Genomic DNA, 19,923 nt, shown 5'->3' with positions numbered 1-19,923 from the left:
GCACACTCAGAGGAAGCAGACTACCAACACAGCACTTGGGTCACAAGAGAGCTTGCAAAACTGAGGGACAGCATTTGCTGCTCTCCACATGTGTTTCTTTGGCTGTGTATAGCATCTGTATGGATTTACTCCTGCTGTCAGTTTAAGGGGCTTAAAGGTCATGTTTGCTTGGATTAATTTTAAGTTTGGAACAAGGAGAACAAATTGCAGTCTCCTACTTTCATGCTATTTCCCTGTCTCACAATGCCATGCACACTCAGCAGGTCTGACAACACTTAGCATGTTCCTCTCTCCCTACTCTTCAGCAAGGGAACTTGTCAGAAGAAAGCCTGACACAGGTACCTCCAGAGTGCAGGCACCAAAGCTGCTCACTTACACACTGTCCAGGTGATATGTTCTGCACAAGTGCCTGAAAGTCACTCACAGCTGGCTGTACCAAACTTTGCCAGCTCTTAGTGTCCCTTCAGATATTTGTGATGCCTTCATTAGCACTTACTGCCTGTAGAGAGAAAACTGCCTGGAACTGGTTGATACAGCCGACTAAAACAGATGATAATGCCAAACCTTTAGAATGTCTCTATTTCTGCTATTAGTTTAGATGATCTCTGAGACTGGAAAATATTAACTGTAACTTCAGCAAAATCTGTTGTAAAATAACAGAGATAACCCTTTCTACCTGCCAACTTCACACGTGTTGAAAGTATTTAGATGAAATTTAACATTCTTGAATTATTTGGGCTCCTTATTCTAATAAATATCCATCCTCAGCATGCATCCAAGAGAGTGTCTCCATCTAAAAATAGCATTCTGATTTGTGGCTTTGCAAATATGAGATGGGAAGTCAGAGCATCACAAACTAAATACAGCAAGTGTGTTTAATTATCCTCATTAAAACATTTTGAGTCAAAAATTTTCATTACCCTGGGATATAAGAGAAAGCAGGGCAGACATCCCCTGGATCCTGGTTCCAAGATATTTTTTATGAAGCCAACCTTAAACCTGCATTTCTAGCAATTTGCTCAGACTTTCAGGGACTTGCTTCCAGCCCTGAAGCTACAACCTGTTCATGCAGAGCTGAGGCAGATGCATGGCCACTTCCTGAGTAAATCCTCTGAAATTACTCCATAGGTTTCTAGGAGGCTAGTGGGGAAACTCTGGTCTGGGCTTGGAATTTGAAAAATCCTATGCTAAAACTCTAAGCAGGACATTTTAAGCTCTGGTGTTCCCCTACTTCATTGTTTTAAAAGCAATTTGCTTAACTACAAGCTGAGTCTTTGTTGTTTCCACTCAATGGATTCTGCCTACCAGTGGGATCTGGAAGCAGAAGTATCAATGAAAACATCACTATCCCATAATTGCAATCTGTCTGATATTTGTAGGTGCCTTCAGGAGAATGGACATTTTACTCTCATTCTCCTACCACCCAGATCAGTTTTTAAGCCCAAATCATCAGCACACATTTTCTCTCCTACCCATTTAGGCTTTTTACTTTTCCCCTCCAAACACCTTCCCAACGTTTCCCAGTGAACTTGGGATGTTTCTGCCCTACAATCTGACTGAGGGACCACAGTCCTTTTCACTTCTGCTCTGAAAGAAAGCACAGCAGGAAAACTCCTCTGGTAATGTTTATGCAGCTGTGAAATTCTCCTAGAGGGAGTTGCAGAATTCCTAACACCTAAGTCATTTTATCACCATACCCGAAGTACTGCAGAATCTATCCTCCACTACCAGAGTACAGCTGATCCTGCATTGTAAAAAAACTCCAAAAAACTCTTTGGCCTGGAGCAGAAGCAGAAATAAAAGATGGCAGATAAGGAATCCAATTCACATGGCTCCACAATGCCCCTTGCCTAACATTTTCTCATGTTCTTACCCATTCTCCACACATGCATGACAGCAATCCAAAGGAGGGTGCACTTACTGACTGCTCAGCCCTTGAAAGTGTTACTGCTCCTATTACTGGATTGTTAACACTGCAGTGGAACACATTTCAATTACCTATATATTTAACCTGTTCATTTTATGTTGTCATGTTGGTGTGAATGCATAAAGTTTAGATTATTGTTTGTTTGCTTGTTGGTTGTTTTAGTTTGAATCTTCAGAGTAAGAAACATCACCCCATTCTGTACTTGCTGAACCAATTCAGGCTCCAAATGGTTAAAATCTTACAGAGGAAAAAAAAAAAAAAAAAAAAAAAAAAAAAAGACATTTTTTCCTTCTGGGCTTCCTCACTATAGTTGAAACTGAAACCAGAAGGGCCAGAATACCACAATAAAGGGTGCTCTTACTGTATTTTTGAACTGCCTAGAAGAGACAGGAAGATGAAGAAATCCTGTGAGAGATAATAAAAGACAAGCACTTGAAAACTGAATTGTGATGTGGCCACCAGAAATACCACTCTGAGAAACAAAAATACTTACAAGTGTGTCCCTAGAGGATGCCAAGCCCTGGCTCAGCAGCTCTGCTGGATTTTTTAAGACAGATTATGCAAGAATCTTCTGTGAGACATGGAAGGGAAAAGCAGCAGTGGATTTTGTCAAGCATCAAGCTATCATGAAAATCTAGGAATTACCATATCAGATTAGGCTATGCCTCCTATTAAATTCCTCTTAGCAGTCATTAGCCCCAGATGCTCCAGAGGAAACTGAGACAGTTCCAGTACATCATGCTCCCCAGGAGACCTTCCAGCCCTGTTTCTCATAGGCAGGGTTTGGAAAAAGCACTGAAGCATCAGAGAAGGACAGAGTCTGTGCTCCAAAGAGCTCCAAGGAAATGCAAGTAACTTGGCCCCTAACTGGGGTAGGTCTCTGGATCTTTTCAGAATTATTCAGGGTAAGCTCTAGTCCAAAGAACATTTCATTCATAAATGTTTTCAATAAAGCAGTGGAAGCCACCCACATCCTGCTGGGACAGTATGGGTTTGTGTTTCTGAGCTCTTGAACCTTTTCAGAAAAAAATGATGCAACCTGTGTCCTTTTAAATGTCTTTTCAGGCAGTAAAGGTGTTTGACACAGTGAATAAATTAATTTTTTAATGAAAAGGACTAACCCAACTTTTTCTATGAACATACAACAGTAGCCCCAACTCAAATGTTTATGCAAGATGAGTACACAGCCCAGTTTTTTCCCCATTACCTTTTGAGAGGCAGTAAGGCAGCCTCAGGCAGGCCTCTGTCTCCCTGGGAACATCACTAGGGATCCGTACCACTTCAGACTCCTTCAATAGAAAAGCGTTTCAAACCAAACACACACTTTAATTATGGGCAATTAGAATTTCTTGGGTTTGTGTGTTTACAGCTGAAAAATGTTAATGTGTGCCAGTTGTGTCAGAAAGTTTGATTAAGCTCTTTAAACTGAATTTGAAAAACTTAAAGCACTCCAAAGACTCTGATCAGAGTATCTTGGGGGGCTTTCCAAAGTGACAAGTAGAAGTCAGAACGGCATTAATAGTCTCCTCACTGGTCCCAGTGGACCACAGCTTGCCTTGCAAAGACACACACCCAACATAGTTGGCAGGAGAGATTTCTATCTGGCAGTTTCACTAAGACTAAGCAGTATCTTAATCTTATCTAGGATCACTATCTAAATGGCAAACTGGAATCACAACTGAGGTCCCAGTGACTGTCCCTGCTGCCAGTGGGGTTCATAGGAGCAGCTATCAAAAACGGTGAATAAAGGTGAATAAAACCCATACATTCCACTGCACAGGTTAGCTGCTTTTTCAGCATACAGCAGAGCTGCTTAGAAACTTAAAGACTACAAGAAACACCAACAAAAGGGAGTGATGTTAGACCAAGTTCATAGGCAAAATACAAAGAGAACAAAAGGTACTTTTTCCTGGCCTAAAAGAGATGATATTTCCATAGACATGTAAAGCTGATGATGAATGCTTGCTACAGAGCTCTCCATGTGTCATAAAATATGAGCAATAAAATAAAGTCAAAGAATTGAAAAGACAAATGACAAGCCTCTGTGCATCATTAATGAATGATGAGGGTAGAAAGGCAGAAGATAACCCTCCATGCATATAATAATGATGTCTTTGACTGGTGGTGCTTCTCTATGCCTGCACGTTTAATAAGATGTGTTAGAATTAAAAATTTAAAAATCAAGTCCATGTGCTCCATAAAATATGAGGAAAGAAGCAACTCTAGCCTAAGTTAAGATCTTAGCATTGTACATCCTATTAAAGAAGGAGATGTGTTGATTTATGCAAATACTCATAAATGAAGCATGACAGTATTCTAACTCTGATAACAAACCAAGTCATACAGTCAGTAATCTCATGTTTCATCAAAGGAAGAATTTTGATATTTAGGAAAGAGTTGGGAGTCCACAGGAAACCATCTGTTATTGTATCAAGTGACCTTTCTTCAGCTGCTTTGTACCCAAAGCCACTACAGACCCCAGGTTGAGCAGTGGGGTTCTGTATTTTTCCCAAATAACATGAATGAGTTCCCTGATAACATTAGCATTAGTGAGAAGACACTAAGAGCTCATGTGTTGCTCATAACACTGTCCATTGTAAGGAACTGAACACACTGTTTAATGAGAGCAAGCCTACATTCTCCAGACCTCTCTGTAGGACCTCTCCTCTTCCTTGTGGAGAAATGTGGAGAAATGAAAGTTCTATAATCTTTTTTCTTTCCCACGTCTTCAGGAAGTGTCTTTATGCTGTGTTCTCTGTTACACTGTAATACAACCAATCCAACAGTCTAATGCCATCCAATCCAACATTCCTTTACCTGGATTCAAAGCTGTATATTAAACTTTTTCTAGAATTTTTGACATAACAGGATTAATAACTGTTTAACGCAACAACCTTAAAGGTCTTTTCCAACACGAATGATTCCATATTCTGTGAACCATTATGTTCCCAAAGGCATCCTCAGCCAAACATACAGCTGAACTAGATGGCTAAATGGGGCTGACAATTGTTTTGCACTACCAGGCACAAAAAAGCAAGCAAGCAAACAAGCAAATAAAACAAAAAATCCACAAAAATCCCACAACTTCCAGCTCTAAATCTGTGTATTAAAGCTGTACTGAACAGCAAAGAGACAGCAGATATTTTCTGCCATTTTCAGAATATGGGAATGGCTCATCTCCCTCAAAGTTCATTTGCTTATGCATTTTTAGACTTAGGTGTTTTGCCAAGCATGCAGCAGTGTCTGCTTCCCACAGGCTGGAGCCTCCAACGAACGTGTGAATTTGAGACAGATGAGAGATAATTTTGGAAATGTCACATCTGAATGAAACAATGACATGTTCTTTAGAAGCCTGGGATGAGTCTGGAGGGGCACAAAGAGGAGAGGGGGTATGTAGCCACATGATGGGGTGGAGCTGAAGTCCTGGTGAAGAGGCACATCATTAAATAGGCAACAGAGGAAGATCATGTAACAGCTTTTAAAAAGAAGAACCCACAAGCCATCATGATACCCCTATACCTTGAAGCATTTTTTTTACAAACACCATTAACAACTCCCTTTGCTCCCCACCAACTTTGTTTGAAGTTAAAAATAAGGAAACTATGCTTTAATGAAGCATTAGTGTCTCTCAATATCTTCCAGGCTAAGTCTACTCAATTTATGAGGCAAGGGGCTCTTTTTTCTCCTTTTCCCTTTCTTCTTCCATGCAGTCAGCTGTGCCAATGCTACCTGGAATCAGAAGTCTAATGCTCAGGGCTCAAATATCATCACCAGTAATAAAAATCAGTAACTGATATTTACCTGAGAGTGATGCTGTTAGTGTCCCAGACAGAGCAGAAACCCAGCTCACTTTCCCACAACTATTCTGTCTCTTAACTGCTAGCAATAATAAAAGCTCAATTCTGATAAGTAAGCAGATATGTCAGACATATGGGGAGCAGGTCTAGGAAGCAAGTGCCATTGTTTTATAGTCATTTCCCTCACTGTAATGGCATTTAAGAAGTTATTTGCAGCATGTAAACTAGAAGACATGCATGTGGGCATTGTGTAAGAGACAGATGGACTAAGAAAAGCATCTGGCATCTATACAATAGAAATATTAAACCTTAAAGCAATCAAAGATCTTTAAAGTCAGGAACCCTGTCTTGTTCCCCAGCAAAGTGAATGACCACCATTCCAAGGTCCACAAGAGGAAGAATCCACCATCAAAACTTCCAGGAGTAAAAGACCAGATATTTGGGGTTTACTGAACTTGAAAAGTTCTTGGTCAAAACACATAATTTTAAGGTTCTTAGGCAATTTTCCTTAGGATCTATAAATTCCAGTTTGCAGCATAATGAGAGGAACATTCTATGCAAAAAGACTGTAAATGATTCATTCTCATGATTCACAACTGGCTGAGGAGACCCCCAGGGGCTGGCAGAGAGAGAAGCATGCTGAGTTGTGTGATAAAAAGGCTCTGCCCATGCTGCAGGAAAGTACATTAAACATCTTCTAAATATACATTGCTGCACAGCTCTCACAATGAGAAGCAAATAACAGACTTCACACCTATGATATGCCTGTAGGTGGGAAACAACTTTTCCACACAACCCTGCCTGTTCTCACTTTATTATAGCAATGTCCTAACACTGGACAAGGTGACTTGGTGAGCTCAAACTTTTTGTTTGGTGGAAGTGAAAAGCAGAATGAATGCAGTAAACTTTAAATCCAAGGCTTGGTGTCATGGGAGACAAAAAGGCAAACTTCTAATAAAAGGATCTCGGAGAATGGCGAGCAAGAGCTGTACTGAAATCATATTTTTAAATTATTTTTATCCTGTTGAATGACAAAGCTTGTCACTTCTATGTAGTATAAATGATTGAATAGTTCATATGAGCAATAATACCATGGCAGATTGAGGCAAGCCAAGATTTGATTCTTAGCTCTGCTACCAATTCATGCAGATAAATCATTCAAAGTCTTTATGCTTTGACTTTCCCATCTGAGAAAGGAGATATTCAGCTTAGTTCACAGAAGTGTTGAAATGTTGATCATTTTTATGCACACAGCAATGTGAACTCATTGGGTGAAAGGTGCTTCGGAAGTATTAAATATTCTCCTTGCTAATATGCTTGCTTTCCTCTTCCCACAGTTTATGAGTAGTGCTATTCTTTTGAATGAACTTCAGCCCATTAGAATTTGACAGTACAGAATTTACATTCTTTGCAATGATAAATGCACTTAATTTTCTTCAACCAAATCCGTTCCAACCCAGTATTTAAGCATAAGTCTAATCTCTTTAGTTTCACAAGACTATTGAATAAAAACAACTGCTCAAGTGTTCTGTCAAATTGAGACCATAAAAGTTTTTGCAAGAATAAGCAGCAATTGGGAGTTTAACTCTGTGATTTGAAAAAAGTTCTCTTCCAAATCTTAAAGAAACTATCAATAGTTTGGTTGTTATCCCACCAAAATCGATGTGGTATGTATACACACAGGTTAAAAAAACACAAACAAGAAAAAAATATATTCATTTCCCATCATAGACTCAATTCTTCCTTCGAACTTTGATACTCCCTGTTATACCTTTTTCTGACTTTGGAGGGGAAAGCAACACTAATTGCAAGTCTAAGTTTGAGAGAAGAGGAATATTCTTCCCTTCATCACAGGGACCAGGTTTTCTTCTGCAGTTTTATCAGCTGTGGTGCATTTCCTACATCTACAAGAATCTGATCTATCAACAATGTCTGACCATTTCTGCTGTTCCTGTTTTACTCATCAGTAGTAGTTGTATTTCTTACATAATCAGGAGACTGATCTGGGACTTAAAGAGGTTTGTGCAGCATATGAGCTACAACTCCTGAATTCCTCTGAGTACACACAGAGTATCCATGCATATTTCATCGATTCTGATATGAACGTTCACCTTTAATAACAAGCAACTGCTGTAAATCAGTTCTCAGGCTATGTCACCAGAATGTAACATAAACTGAGCTCACTTAAACTGGTTTTCCTGAGATGGTGCATTAGGTCAGAGACTCATTGTAAGAGGGCTGCAGTTTGTAATCTGCAGCGTTACAGATTATTAGGATTTCATCTGACTTCAAAGGCAGAAGATCGTTTTCCCTTCTGCAGATGGTGTCAGGGGGTTCCTAGAAAGATCTTGCTAGCTTTGTTGTAAAGACAGACCTGATGAACTTCACTGAAACAAATGAAAATGGAAGTTTCTATGCAAAGGAGCTGATACACCTATGAAACAGCCTGGGACATAGTAAAACTTAATTATTGACCAACATACTTGTAAATATTTCTTGAAATAGTGAATTCTAAGAGGCAAATCTTGGGCTGTTCTGTCTGGAGCAGAAAACTAGAAGAGCCAACGTATAAAAAACTTCAGTGGACATGCAATGCAAAATCTAATAAAGCTGAAACACTTGAAGAGCCCTCCTTCCCTGAAACTTAGGTATTATTAAGGTAAGCAAAAAACTTAATTCTGCCAAGATGAAAGGTATTGGATCCATTCTTGTAGGAATTTAGTTCACACTAACTTACAGTTGGCAGCAGCAAATGCTGAGTGTTACTGTGCTCAGAAAGGGGTGCTGGAGAAGTAGGACTGCATCTCGGACCAAGAGTGTCAAAGGCTTCTTAATTTATGAGCTCTCTGAATTAAATAAATGATAAATCACATATTTAATTTCTCAAAGAAGGCTAAATGTCCTACCTCCCCCTTAGGAACTCAGAGGGTTGGGGGTTATAACGTTACAGATTTCTGCTCTGTGAATTACCCAAGAAAGATTCGTAGACTGCAGGTAGAAGCATCAGAGGAGTGGACAAAAGCTCAGTAAATCAACACCCAGACTGAAACCACTGTTCTGGATAAAACATCATCTCAGGTAAAATGTGGACTGACATTCCCAAAGTTACTAAGGAGATCAAGCAGGCAAATATAATTAGCTACAATTGTTGAGGCTGCAAGATTCCAAAAGCACTCAATGTGAAAAGCTGAAAGCAAGACAACTCAATGCGTTTTAAAATCTATCTCTTCCTGGAATAGGAAGATGACTCCATAATGGGTAGTAAGTTAAAAAAATACAATAAGGTAAACTTAGTAATACTGTACAGGTGCTGCAGCTCCACAGAAGATGTCATGTTTTCAGTAATGCCTGTTAATCCATCATTTTACATGGAAGCTCCCTCTACTTATCTTACTATCATCAGAAAAACATATATTGTTCTACTTACGATCATAATTCACATTTCAAATCTTTGTCTATTACATCACAGTAGACTGGGCAGGGAGAGAGCCTAGGAAGCACAAGGATAAAACCAAAATAAATATTAATTTAAATTTCAGAGTAAAACCCTAAGCGCTTTATTCTTTGAAACAGAGGGGAAAAAAATGCATGATCCAGATTTTGTGTGCAGCACTCATATTTTTTAATATCATCTTGAAATCAGGAATAAAACCCAGTATAGAGTTGTGCAAATTACCCTAGAATCAGTCTTCCTGACAGGAAAATGTAGACCTCCTGTATGGTCCATCAAGCTGCCTCTGGAAGTAGTTTAGCCATTTATTTGCCCTGTATTAATAATGGTCAAGTATGAAAGAAATTAACGGCTCATAAAAAGCATAGCAAGAGTAATAAAAACGTTGAAAGACAAAAAGTTGGAATTCAATCCCTTTAGAGAAACATTCTCCCTGCCCATTAAAATGCTGCCTTTATTCAGTCATTCCCATTAACAAGAAGCTCAGCCTGCTGCAGGACAGGCAGGTGGTGCTGCCTCTTCGCCCTTCCAGCTAATGGAAGTTTCCCTTTGAACTCGACACCACTACAGAAGCTCTGCAGGATTTCCTCGCTTCTCCCCTGTGGGATTCCCATGGAGCCCTCAGATTTGGCTCCTTTTTGGCATCTTTGAGGTTGTGATTCTGTTCCTGCAATCTCCATGATGAAATGATGACCTGGTGTGACTTGCTCAAGGAAAAGAGCTGACCTCAATACCTAATTATACCAGGAGGGAAGTGACGAGTCTGATTCCCTGAACAGCCTTGCTCCAGTAGCTCCTGCCCCATGAGCAGCACCAGGAACAGGCTGATCAGGCCTGGTGTAGACCCTGAGCATCCCTCTGCATACTGCAGATGGAAAATCAGCCACAGATTTTTCCAGGGTGATGCCACAAAATACTGCTCAGCCAGAGAAGAGCCTGCAATTCTGTGACATTCACTTTGGTTTAGGATTCTGAAAGCTCAGCCTCTGCTGCCCTAACGATGGTTAGATCTGCAGAAACTGCCCGGTGCTACCAAGACTCACATATAAATATATCTGCCATAAAAACAGCCTTAAATAATCCAACATGTGTAAAAATTTACTGTAGCAAATTGACAATAAAAACAAAAAAAAAAAACTTCAAATAAAAATCCTCCATGATTGTTCCCAGGAATTCCATTTTAACAGTTCACAAATTGTAGTTTTAACAGTTGGTTGAAGTACTACATGAAAAGTCAATAATACAAAATAAATGAACTTTTTGCAATATTACCAAGAGCAACCACTGAGGAAATCCTCTCCTCCTTTCGAGGAAAATTATTTTATATTTACAAGATTTATACCTGTTTTTATGTTTATGAATAAGAAATTATTGCTACTGTAAAGATGGCAACTATAGATGGCTGAATGGTGTTCAATATTTAGCAAAGGCATTTTTGAATCATATTTCCCTGCTGTTAAACCATTTACATAGCTACTAAATAAGACATTTCTAATTTTTTACCAGTTTGCAGTTACTAATTTATTCAAATGCTATTTTTTCCACTATTCATCTCCCCCAATGGCAATTTTTTTAAATCCCCTGACATGACCTATTGATTAGATTCCCTTAGCTCTATTAAATTGTACATTTTGTTTAATTTATTAGCTTTTGTATATGTGGCAGATGGTTGTTGGTTGGCTTTGTTTGTTGGTGGGCTTCTGATTGTAAGATCATAGATTGGCCTCCATACACACAGGAGGGGGAAATTTGGCAACTTCAGACAATCAACTAATCCCACAGAAAAGATGACCCATCCCTTAGTAAGCCAAATGAGATGATAAAATTTAAAATACAACTCACAGTTGTAAAATCAAAGCCAAAAATACCTTATAAATATTTACTCTCAGTAGTCAGAATAACCAGCAAGACCATGAAATCCATTCAAAGAACCCCATGGAAATCACAGCAGTAGTGGGATAGCAGTGTAAGTCTCCTAGATAAAAACTGCATTTTGTAAGAAAAGGTGGATCCAGCTAGACAGTAAGGCCAAAATAAAGTGAAATAAATTCAACTGTCATAAGAAAAACATGCTCTCTGGCACAACAGATTTAATCTACAGCAATAATTCTGCTACATATTTGCTTAAGTCCAGTTATCCCAGCACAGGACAGAAAGACATGTATTTGATCCGTGAATCAGGCTGAACTTCAAAATTCCATTAATTTCTCCTGCATTGTCCAAGAGAAAACACTGCCTCAGTTTGCCTTTATGTGAAATAAGAGTTCTCCTACTGCTTTGACAAGAGTCCTGGAATGAGCACCTGAACCATGCACAGCACTTTTACACACCAGCTCTACAAATAATGAGTATGTAAGCATCACACAGAACTGTGTCCTTTTTTTAGCACTTACCAATACAGATATTTAAAATACATGCAGATTCCAGAGGAGGAGATGGGGATCAGAGAGGGGAATCAAATGACTTCAGTTCTCTTGACCTTACCATTTTTCCAGTCTATAACAGGGACCTATCCATTAAAAATATATATAAAAAATAAAAGCACCCATTCTGTTCTGAATCTGCTGTGATGAAATGGAATTTGCATTCAGCATCCATCATCAGTGGTCAGAGGGAATCACTGTCTCCATCAAAGATTGTGCACTTTAAATCCTCTGCTAATTCAACTGCTATATATTTGATTTTAATTAAAGTTCTGTCATGAATTATAAAAGACCATATCTTCAAAGTCATTAATTAAGGCCCCTTGGTGTCTGAATACCAACACTCTAATGACTAGTGAGGTGTACAGTGACTAGCAACAAGCAGCTGCCCAGCAGCAGCAGCAAAGCAAGCAGAACTATTATTCTGACATGTTCAGGATTCACTTGCCCATTGTTACAGCAAAGAGATCTCCCATGAATATGAACAGAACAGCAGTGGGGAATAGCCAGGCTGTGGTGTGGCACTGTTTGTGAGTAAAGTGCCTCTTCACAGGATTTGAGAAATGTGTCCCTCAGTGCAGAATTCCTTAGGGAACAGCAGAAATGCCACAGCTCTGCACGATGGGCCTGGGAGCTGATCATGCTCTCACATCCATTTTGCTCTTGCTCTTGTGAGAGTTTGGGGTGGCCACGTGGCTAGCAGAGAGCTTGGTGCCATCATCTTCACTCACATTTTACACTGCGAGGTGCCACATGGAGCTCCTCAGGCCCGTTCACAACACATGGCACAAGGCAACAACAGTGTAGACAGCAGGATCTGCTCCCAGTGCTACTGTGGATCATGCTGAGTTTGCCAAGTTTAACCAAATACAGCATCATCAGGACTTCTGAACCACCACTATGTGGAAGCACCAGTAGGGCCCCACCTGTATATCTGAAGACAAATTAGTTCTGCACATTGTATCCACAAAATCGAGTTCATTATCAAATTTTAAAAAATGATTTCTTATTTAGTAGCAAGCTAACAAATTATATCCATGTGTCAGTGGAACTTCACATCCTTAGGACCTAACTTAGTAAAACAGAAAGGAAGAGAGAAACAAAAGGAAGAATATAATTTCTACCTCACATGCTGAAAATCACATCTGGTACCAACGATTGACCCTTTGTACATTGTTCCACTCTCATCCCTCCATGCACACAAACACTGATTTCCAACAGTTTAAAGACTCCCTCATGTGGTGGTCAGATACGGTGAATTAGATCACTGAAGCCTGAGCCAGCTGCTGAGCAGACAGAGAGCACATCCAGATAACAAATGATGTGGATGTTTAAAGCTTACGTTCTGTTAGGATCAACCCTTCAACATACAGGGCTTAGATGAGCTCACTTGTCTGCAATATACATTAGATCTTGCTGAACTGATTAATCCTTTTAAACTCAGTGAGGACTGCCGTGACTAACCATTGCCTCCTAGAGAAAGCCTTACAAAAACAGATAAACTGCTAATACCACACCTTCCTCTGTTCTTACAGGAGCACACATCTCCTTCAGCCAGCTGCAGCAGGCTCCCACCATTTCTGTTACAAGCACTGAAAGCCAGGTGCTTGGAGCTTAGTGACTTGCCATTGTAAAACCCCAGAAAGAATGTAGACCCTGAGTGTGTCACTGTTGTTCTTTGTATAGATGGTCCATCTTCAAGACAGGTAACACTAAGAAAGGGCAGCAAGCAGATACATGATTCCTACACACCCCAGGCTCAGGGGAGCCTCAGTCTGGCACCACACTCACAGCCTTGCTACTTCTGCCACAGTGTCCTACAAGTCAGACATGTGGTAAAAGGCCTCACAATCCCTTTTTTAGATAGTCCAGTCCCATGCTTTCTTCTGTAAGGTCTTTGCTTTCTTGGTACTTATAAAATTTTCTTCCCCAGACAAGAAGAAAGAAGTCTTTGGATGCTGATCGAGGAGAAATTGCAAAATGGGATCTCTGAAAAGAGAATGAGTCACAAGGCAACCCTGGAAAACCAAAAAGTAGCCAAAGGTCTGGCTAAACTGGATCTTGGGATATTTTCATTGGCACCTTTCCTGAACTTTAGGCAAACTTTTCCATTATCTGAGCTTTGGGTTTTCCAGTTCCTTAGAAGTTCTGATTGAAACACTCTGAGAATACTACAGTAGCTCTGACAACTTTACTGAGTTATTTCTTTTCCACAAATCCTGCTAAAGTCAATGCAAGTTGACTTTAGCTACAATAGCTACATTAATAAATTGTTTTGCTCCCTAAACTAGAAGCTATAAACTGATAGCACATGACCTAGAAAGCACACGAGAAGGGGTTATATCCACATGGTGCAATAGTTTACTTGCAGACTCACATCCCACTGCACCCAGTTAGAACCAGCTGAGTTGGTAATCAGAGGATTAGCTGTTTTCTTAAGACCTGAATTGTCCTGATGATTATTTATTTCTCCAGCCTAGCAACAGGTTTCAATTTAAAACATGAAACCCCACCAGGAATAAATCCATCATCCTCCAATGGCCTCTGCTCATGACACTCTGCCTAGCATACTTTTCTGTAACCACAAGGAAATCATCAGCTTTTGACAAAATTTTGGAATTAGTGACAGTAGGAATTGCTACAGTATGTTTCTGGAGGGATGACTCCTCTGTGAGCAAATTATCTAGGACACCATCTGAAGTCTAATCTTGAAACTGCTGAGTGCTTCTGAATCATTTCAAAAATCATTTTCTGAACAGAAAAATCCTTTGATAAAAGCAGCACATTAATGCATGCTCGTGTTTCTCTTATCACAGTCAGAACTACCTAGATATGTAGCTTACAGCTCAAAAGTCATCATGATTCCCTTTTTACTGTTATTATTGAAGTATGCCCTCAAAAGAGGTATTTGCCTTCTCAGTCTGTGTGGTGTCTGCCATACAGTAACTATTAATACACAGAAGTAGGCATTTATGAAGAAAATTTGGCATCTTACTCACAAATTAGATGGTTTAAAATTTTCAATATGGAGTGGTTCTAACTTGAAACAAACTCAGTAACTATAGAGGAGCCTTTTATTGCTCAGAAGAGATACATCAATGTCTATATTAGAGAAATACCTAATATAGAAACTATATGGAACAGAGAGATTAATTTTTTCCACAAATGCATAAAGGCAGTAGTAGGAGATTCAACGCTGTTCATTTTCTGTAGCTAATCCAGAGGTAGCATCTGTTTATATAGACAAAATACCTTACAGAGGATTAAGATAAAAGAAAGGAGATGTAGATTATTGCTTCAGCTCTTCCAAAAAGTTGGTAGATGGCCTTAGGTTCTCTTCTCAGCAGGTTTTTTTCTTCTTTCCTTAATGTTTAATTTTTAGGAAGTCAACCCAGAAGTCACTAATTACTGTCAAAGGTAATCTCTTCAGAGTAGGGAGGGCTGAGGAATGTCTGTGCACCAAACACTAACAGCAGTTAACCCATCAATCTGTCAATGTCAGAATACATCATTTCAGACCCTTCAGAGTTTGGCTCCCTGATCTGGAGCTTATCTAGTCTGAGATAAGAAAACACATCATACCGTGTCTTCAAATTCAGCAAGAGTGGTAGGGTGATGGGGTAATTTGGGCTGTAACAGACCTCAGGAGTCAATCACCCCAACCTCAGACACAAAGCAGAGGGCAGCCAGCAGCAGAATGTCCCAACTGCCAGGCCTGAGCACCACTGCATTCCCAACCTGAAAAAGCAGCACCTCTGCAGCACACTAAGAATAGACTATGGCATAGACCATAAAGACAAATACAAGGAGATAAGAAGAATTTTACCCCAAATATAGCCTCAGTACAATAGGACTTCTATTCTAACAAAGTGTCACCAGAATTTCTTTTGCTTTGCCAATCTGAAAGAGGGCAGCTCAGCCAGTATCTCTGATGTCATGTGCTAATGAAAGAGAATGTTTTCACTGACTGCTCAGAAACTCAGTCTATTGGTTCACCCAATACCCATAAATCCAATATTCCATTATGTATTATGTTTCCTAATTGAGCATAACTTGCTTAACTGCTCACACATTGAAACAATATCAGCAAAGCAATATACCAGCAAAAATGCAAAGGTGAGAAATAATGCTTCACTGCAGGTCTGCATGGTTTCTGTTGCTTTGCCAGTTTATTTACAAAGTGTCTTTAAAAGGTGATCTCAACCTACTCTCACTGCCAGCAAAGATAAGAAACAAAATACAGTGACATTTTCAAACTGCACAGACCTCACAGTCTATTCAAAAGTTTCCTCATCCATTTCTGATCCGATATTCATTAGGACAGACAGAGAACAGAGCATTCATTAGTTTTCAATGAGGCTTATGAGTGCAACTGGAATGTGCCAGGGCACATTTGGCATTAAACAGCTTCACCACAGTCCCCTTCTAAATGCAAGCTGCTAAGCTGTCATAAATTACATTGAAATTCTTATGAAAATGACGTGGTTCTCATGCCTTAAGATTTACATCAGCCCTTGACCTAACACGGAGCACAGAGATAACTGCAGAATTTGCAACATGATACATAATAGTTTTACTTGCTTAATTAAGGAGACCTAAGAGTAACTTGGCACATGTAGTGAAGGCTTCCTTGGCCTTTGTTCTCTTACAGTGTCGCATGGCCAGATACAAATATGAGCTGTCATCCCAAAGCAGAAGAGCCATTCTCTACAACCAAGTACCAGGCTCCGGAAAAACTGGATCATACTTTCAGAACTGCTGTTTACTAAGGCAACACTTCAAATGACCATCGATTTTTGCTGATGGGGAAAAGCTAAAAAAGAATGTGTCATTTCAAAGCTGAACCATTAGGGGAAAGTTGTTCACTGTAACTCAAGTCAGTCGGATTCGCTCCTGAAAGGATGAGCGGGGATAAATAAAAAGCCACTTGCTGACAAAGATAGCTCCACTCACGCACAAAGTTCCCGTAACTCCTCCTTCTCTCCTGAGCTTCAAGTGCTGTTTCCCATGGCTGATTCACCCAACAGCTCTGCTTACAGCTGCTGTGTTGGGCTCTCAGTAGAAGTGTATGGGCACCAAAAGCCTCTGAAAATGTTTCTTTCTGAGACCCTCAGTCCCTCCTTTGAAATTTTTGCCTTTTTGTAAGACTATCCACTTTGTGGACAATGGGGTACAGTTGGCAAAATAGTTTGATGTTAGCATAAATCAAACAACTGTTAATATTAGCAATTTACAATCAATTATCAAATATCATATAAATACCAAACACTAAACATCAAACACCTGCAAAGTATTTTCATCGACAGCCCTATTTATTAAGAGGGGTCATATATGGAAAACTTTCATTTAGCACTCACTGGAAAGCTGTGGCAACATTTACAGTGACATACAGGTCAGAGGAACTTTCATAGCTGGATTTGTGTTAGTAGAAACTGTAGACCCTTGGCTGGCCAGAACAGTTTGCAATCATGCAGAATTGCCAGCCTCCCATCTTGAAAAGTCACAAGCCAAACCCCTAGATTAGGAATATTCAGTTAAAATAATATTCCACTTGTAAGAACTCCCCAAAGCCAGCAATATTATGAATGACCCAATAAATGGACTGTCAATGACAATGGCCATATTTACACCAAAAGTTCAGATTAAGGCAGCTGCACCAGGTGATCAAACCTCCATTACAAGCAAACACTGGCTTTTGTACAATTTCCCTGACATCCTTTACTGAAGTTCATTTCTATTGCTGAATCTGCCTAATTATCTTTTATGCTGTAGGGGTGAGGTGATACCCTGTGTCTGTTGGTGGTCAAGCTGGTTGTGAACCCAAGAAGCCACAATGATCTTACTGAGAGCTTTGCACGTTGTGCAGAGAGCAGGGAGAGAGCGAGGCTCACAGTGAGCCCTGAGGACAGACCCACACTCTGTGTAGCCTCAGCAGGAGGGGGACAAGAAGCCTCACTCAGCTGCACTGCCCTGGGCAGGGTCTGTCTCAGAATCCATAATCAAAATGTTTGCTACAAGGCACTGTGGGGGAGCATAACCACATGTGACTAAAGTATATCATTATATCTCTGACACAGATTTTCAGTGGGCTGAAAAACAGTAAAAATGCTTAGCCAGGAAAATAATGTTTTGTAATTTCTTTCTCTTTATCTTTTTTTTTTTTTTTAATTGAAAATATATGTAAGACACTTTGTCTTCAAGATTAAGTCAGGTTTTGTTTTTTCCTCTTCTCTGGCATAAATAAATGCTTTCATATATTCAAATGAGGAGAAAATGTGGCCTCTTTCAGCAACAGTAACTATCTGCCTGTTGCTACCTTAAAATCACAGCAATCACATCTGGTAACTGCCCTTTTCTCATGTTTCCACTAGTTTTCAGACTTCCTCTTGTGGTAGCTTGAGACTGCGCATCTGGATGTTTTAAACATACAAAGGAATTGCTAGAGCAAGCAAAAGGGAAAACGGTGCTGGGAGTTAAGATGTGCAGATAAGCAACTGGTGCACTTTGCAGCTAAAGTAACGGAGAGAGACGGTGGGGAAAAGTTTTTTCCAAAGAGGAGAGCACAAGTACAGGCAGAATGAAGACCCACATTGGCTGTGGCTTCGTTTTTAAAGTACTATTCATCCAAGTATATCTTTTTTACAAAACTCTAGCAGCACCATCACCAATCATCAAGTTTCCTGGAGACAGCACTCCCAAAACAGACAAAGAACTAGCAGTGGTAAGTGTTTCATCTTTGCTTCAGATTTATATTGTTGTTTCATAAGCAGATGTTTCTTTCTTGTTTCAGCTGAGGCTAAGGAATGACTGTAGCATTCTTTCCCTGGAGTCTCTGGAAGTGCTAGCTAGCTAGCAAAGGTATCAGCTTTCAAAAGTTAAAACTGGAGCCAAGTAATGTTTCCTCTCTTAAAATTTTTTAAGCCAGCAAAAAAAGTCAGCTTTTTGGGGATTTTTTTTTTCCCTGAAGTCTCATGATACAAAATATTTTCATTAAATCATCATGATTATAGTCAAGAAATTGTAATGGTAAGAGGGGAGAAGGGCAAATAAGAGACATCTAATTTTTTACTTAAATCAAGTAGAAGTGAGGGCAGTAGAGACTCCCTTAGTGCATGTATCAGAAGTGTGTTTTCCAGATTGTTTACCGTGCGTTGCATAAACACAACTTTAAGGGACACAACAACTGAAAGCTGGCTCGAATTTCAGAAGCCATTGTGACTAGTTTTGACTTTGGAAAACAATGTCACAGAGGTTAAAAGATTTTCTTTTCCCAAATCCAGTATGGGACAAAAAAAGGAGTTTGGATTTCTGTGATATTAGCAAATTATAGCTATAACTATAGCATTTCAGTCTAACCTTTTTTTGGCTCTGTGGACTTTCATAAAAGTGACATTATGGGGAAATCCATTTAAAAGAAGATTGAGATGGATTGTCCTTATTTTAGCATCTAAATTATAGACTAAATTATTTCTCTTCTTCAGCAGTAAATCCATTTTAAGGAGGATTGAGATAAATTATTCTTATTTAGGACACAGAGACTTGAAAGTTGCTGACTTTTCTTTAGGAGTTTGTGTGCATCTTGGGGAAGCTTGCCAGGTTAAAGAAGGTCTGGGGGAGGGTAGAGAGAGAATTTCCAGTTGGGAGCTGTGTCAGAAAGTTAAGGAAAAACAGACAAACTGACCCAAATAGGGCATTCCTCAGTCGTTAACAAAACAAATTCACCCAAGGTTTTGCCTTAGCAGCACAGTAGCCAATTGCTGGGGGCAGGGGCAGTGCAGTTGGGAGAGGAGAGTGGGGTCCCACGTGTCTGAGAGCAATTTAACCACTCTAAGAGAATCTATTTTCTTAGACACAGCCAGGCTTTTATTCAATAACTGCAATCCACATCTCCCCACATCTCTGTTTCTTTCAAACAACCTATTTATTATGTGCACTCAGAGGGAAATTACAAGCTGGTTAAACACTGCAGCTCTTCTTTGTCTTTCTTGGGGTATTCTTGGGCAATGCTAACTGGCTGCCTTTCCTCACACCCTCCATCAGAACAGCCCCAACACTCAGCATCAGAACACAAATTGCTATGTTGCAGCTGGACCTTGTTTCATTAATGGGCTGGATCAAAATTCCAGATCACCACAGCTCCCTGCTGACTCTGAGGAAACTGCATTTCACAGCCTAGGCCAAGATGTGGCTTGCACAGACATTACATTTTCTTCAAGATTCTCTCCTCATAGAACAGCTGATCATGGGCATTTCTCATCTTTAGTAAAATCTCCATTTTAGGAACAACTGAAAGGGATTAGCTTTCTATTTAGAATCTTGGCAAGT

The 19,923-nt window shown here is 39.8% G+C and overlaps 1 protein-coding gene across 1 annotated transcript in view; it reads left to right on the top strand.

Annotated features, from left to right (window-relative positions):
* The first annotated feature begins 17,743 nt into the window (after nt 1–17,743).
* Nucleotides 17,744–19,923, top strand: part of MMP2 (matrix metallopeptidase 2) — a 29,400-nt gene continuing 27,220 nt past the window's right edge. The window contains exon 1 of the mRNA XM_066327858.1: nt 17,744–18,319. Within this exon, the coding sequence (XP_066183955.1) occupies nt 18,176–18,319 (144 nt within the window). The 5' untranslated portion in view covers nt 17,744–18,175. The remainder of the gene's footprint in view (nt 18,320–19,923) is intronic.

The sequence above is a fragment of the Sylvia atricapilla genome, chromosome 12 (genome assembly GCF_009819655.1).
Source record: "Sylvia atricapilla isolate bSylAtr1 chromosome 12, bSylAtr1.pri, whole genome shotgun sequence".
Classification (NCBI taxonomy): Eukaryota; Metazoa; Chordata; class Aves; order Passeriformes; family Sylviidae; genus Sylvia; species Sylvia atricapilla.
Note: the sequence above shows the minus strand (reverse complement) of the source record. Positions and strands in the feature narration are given on the sequence as shown.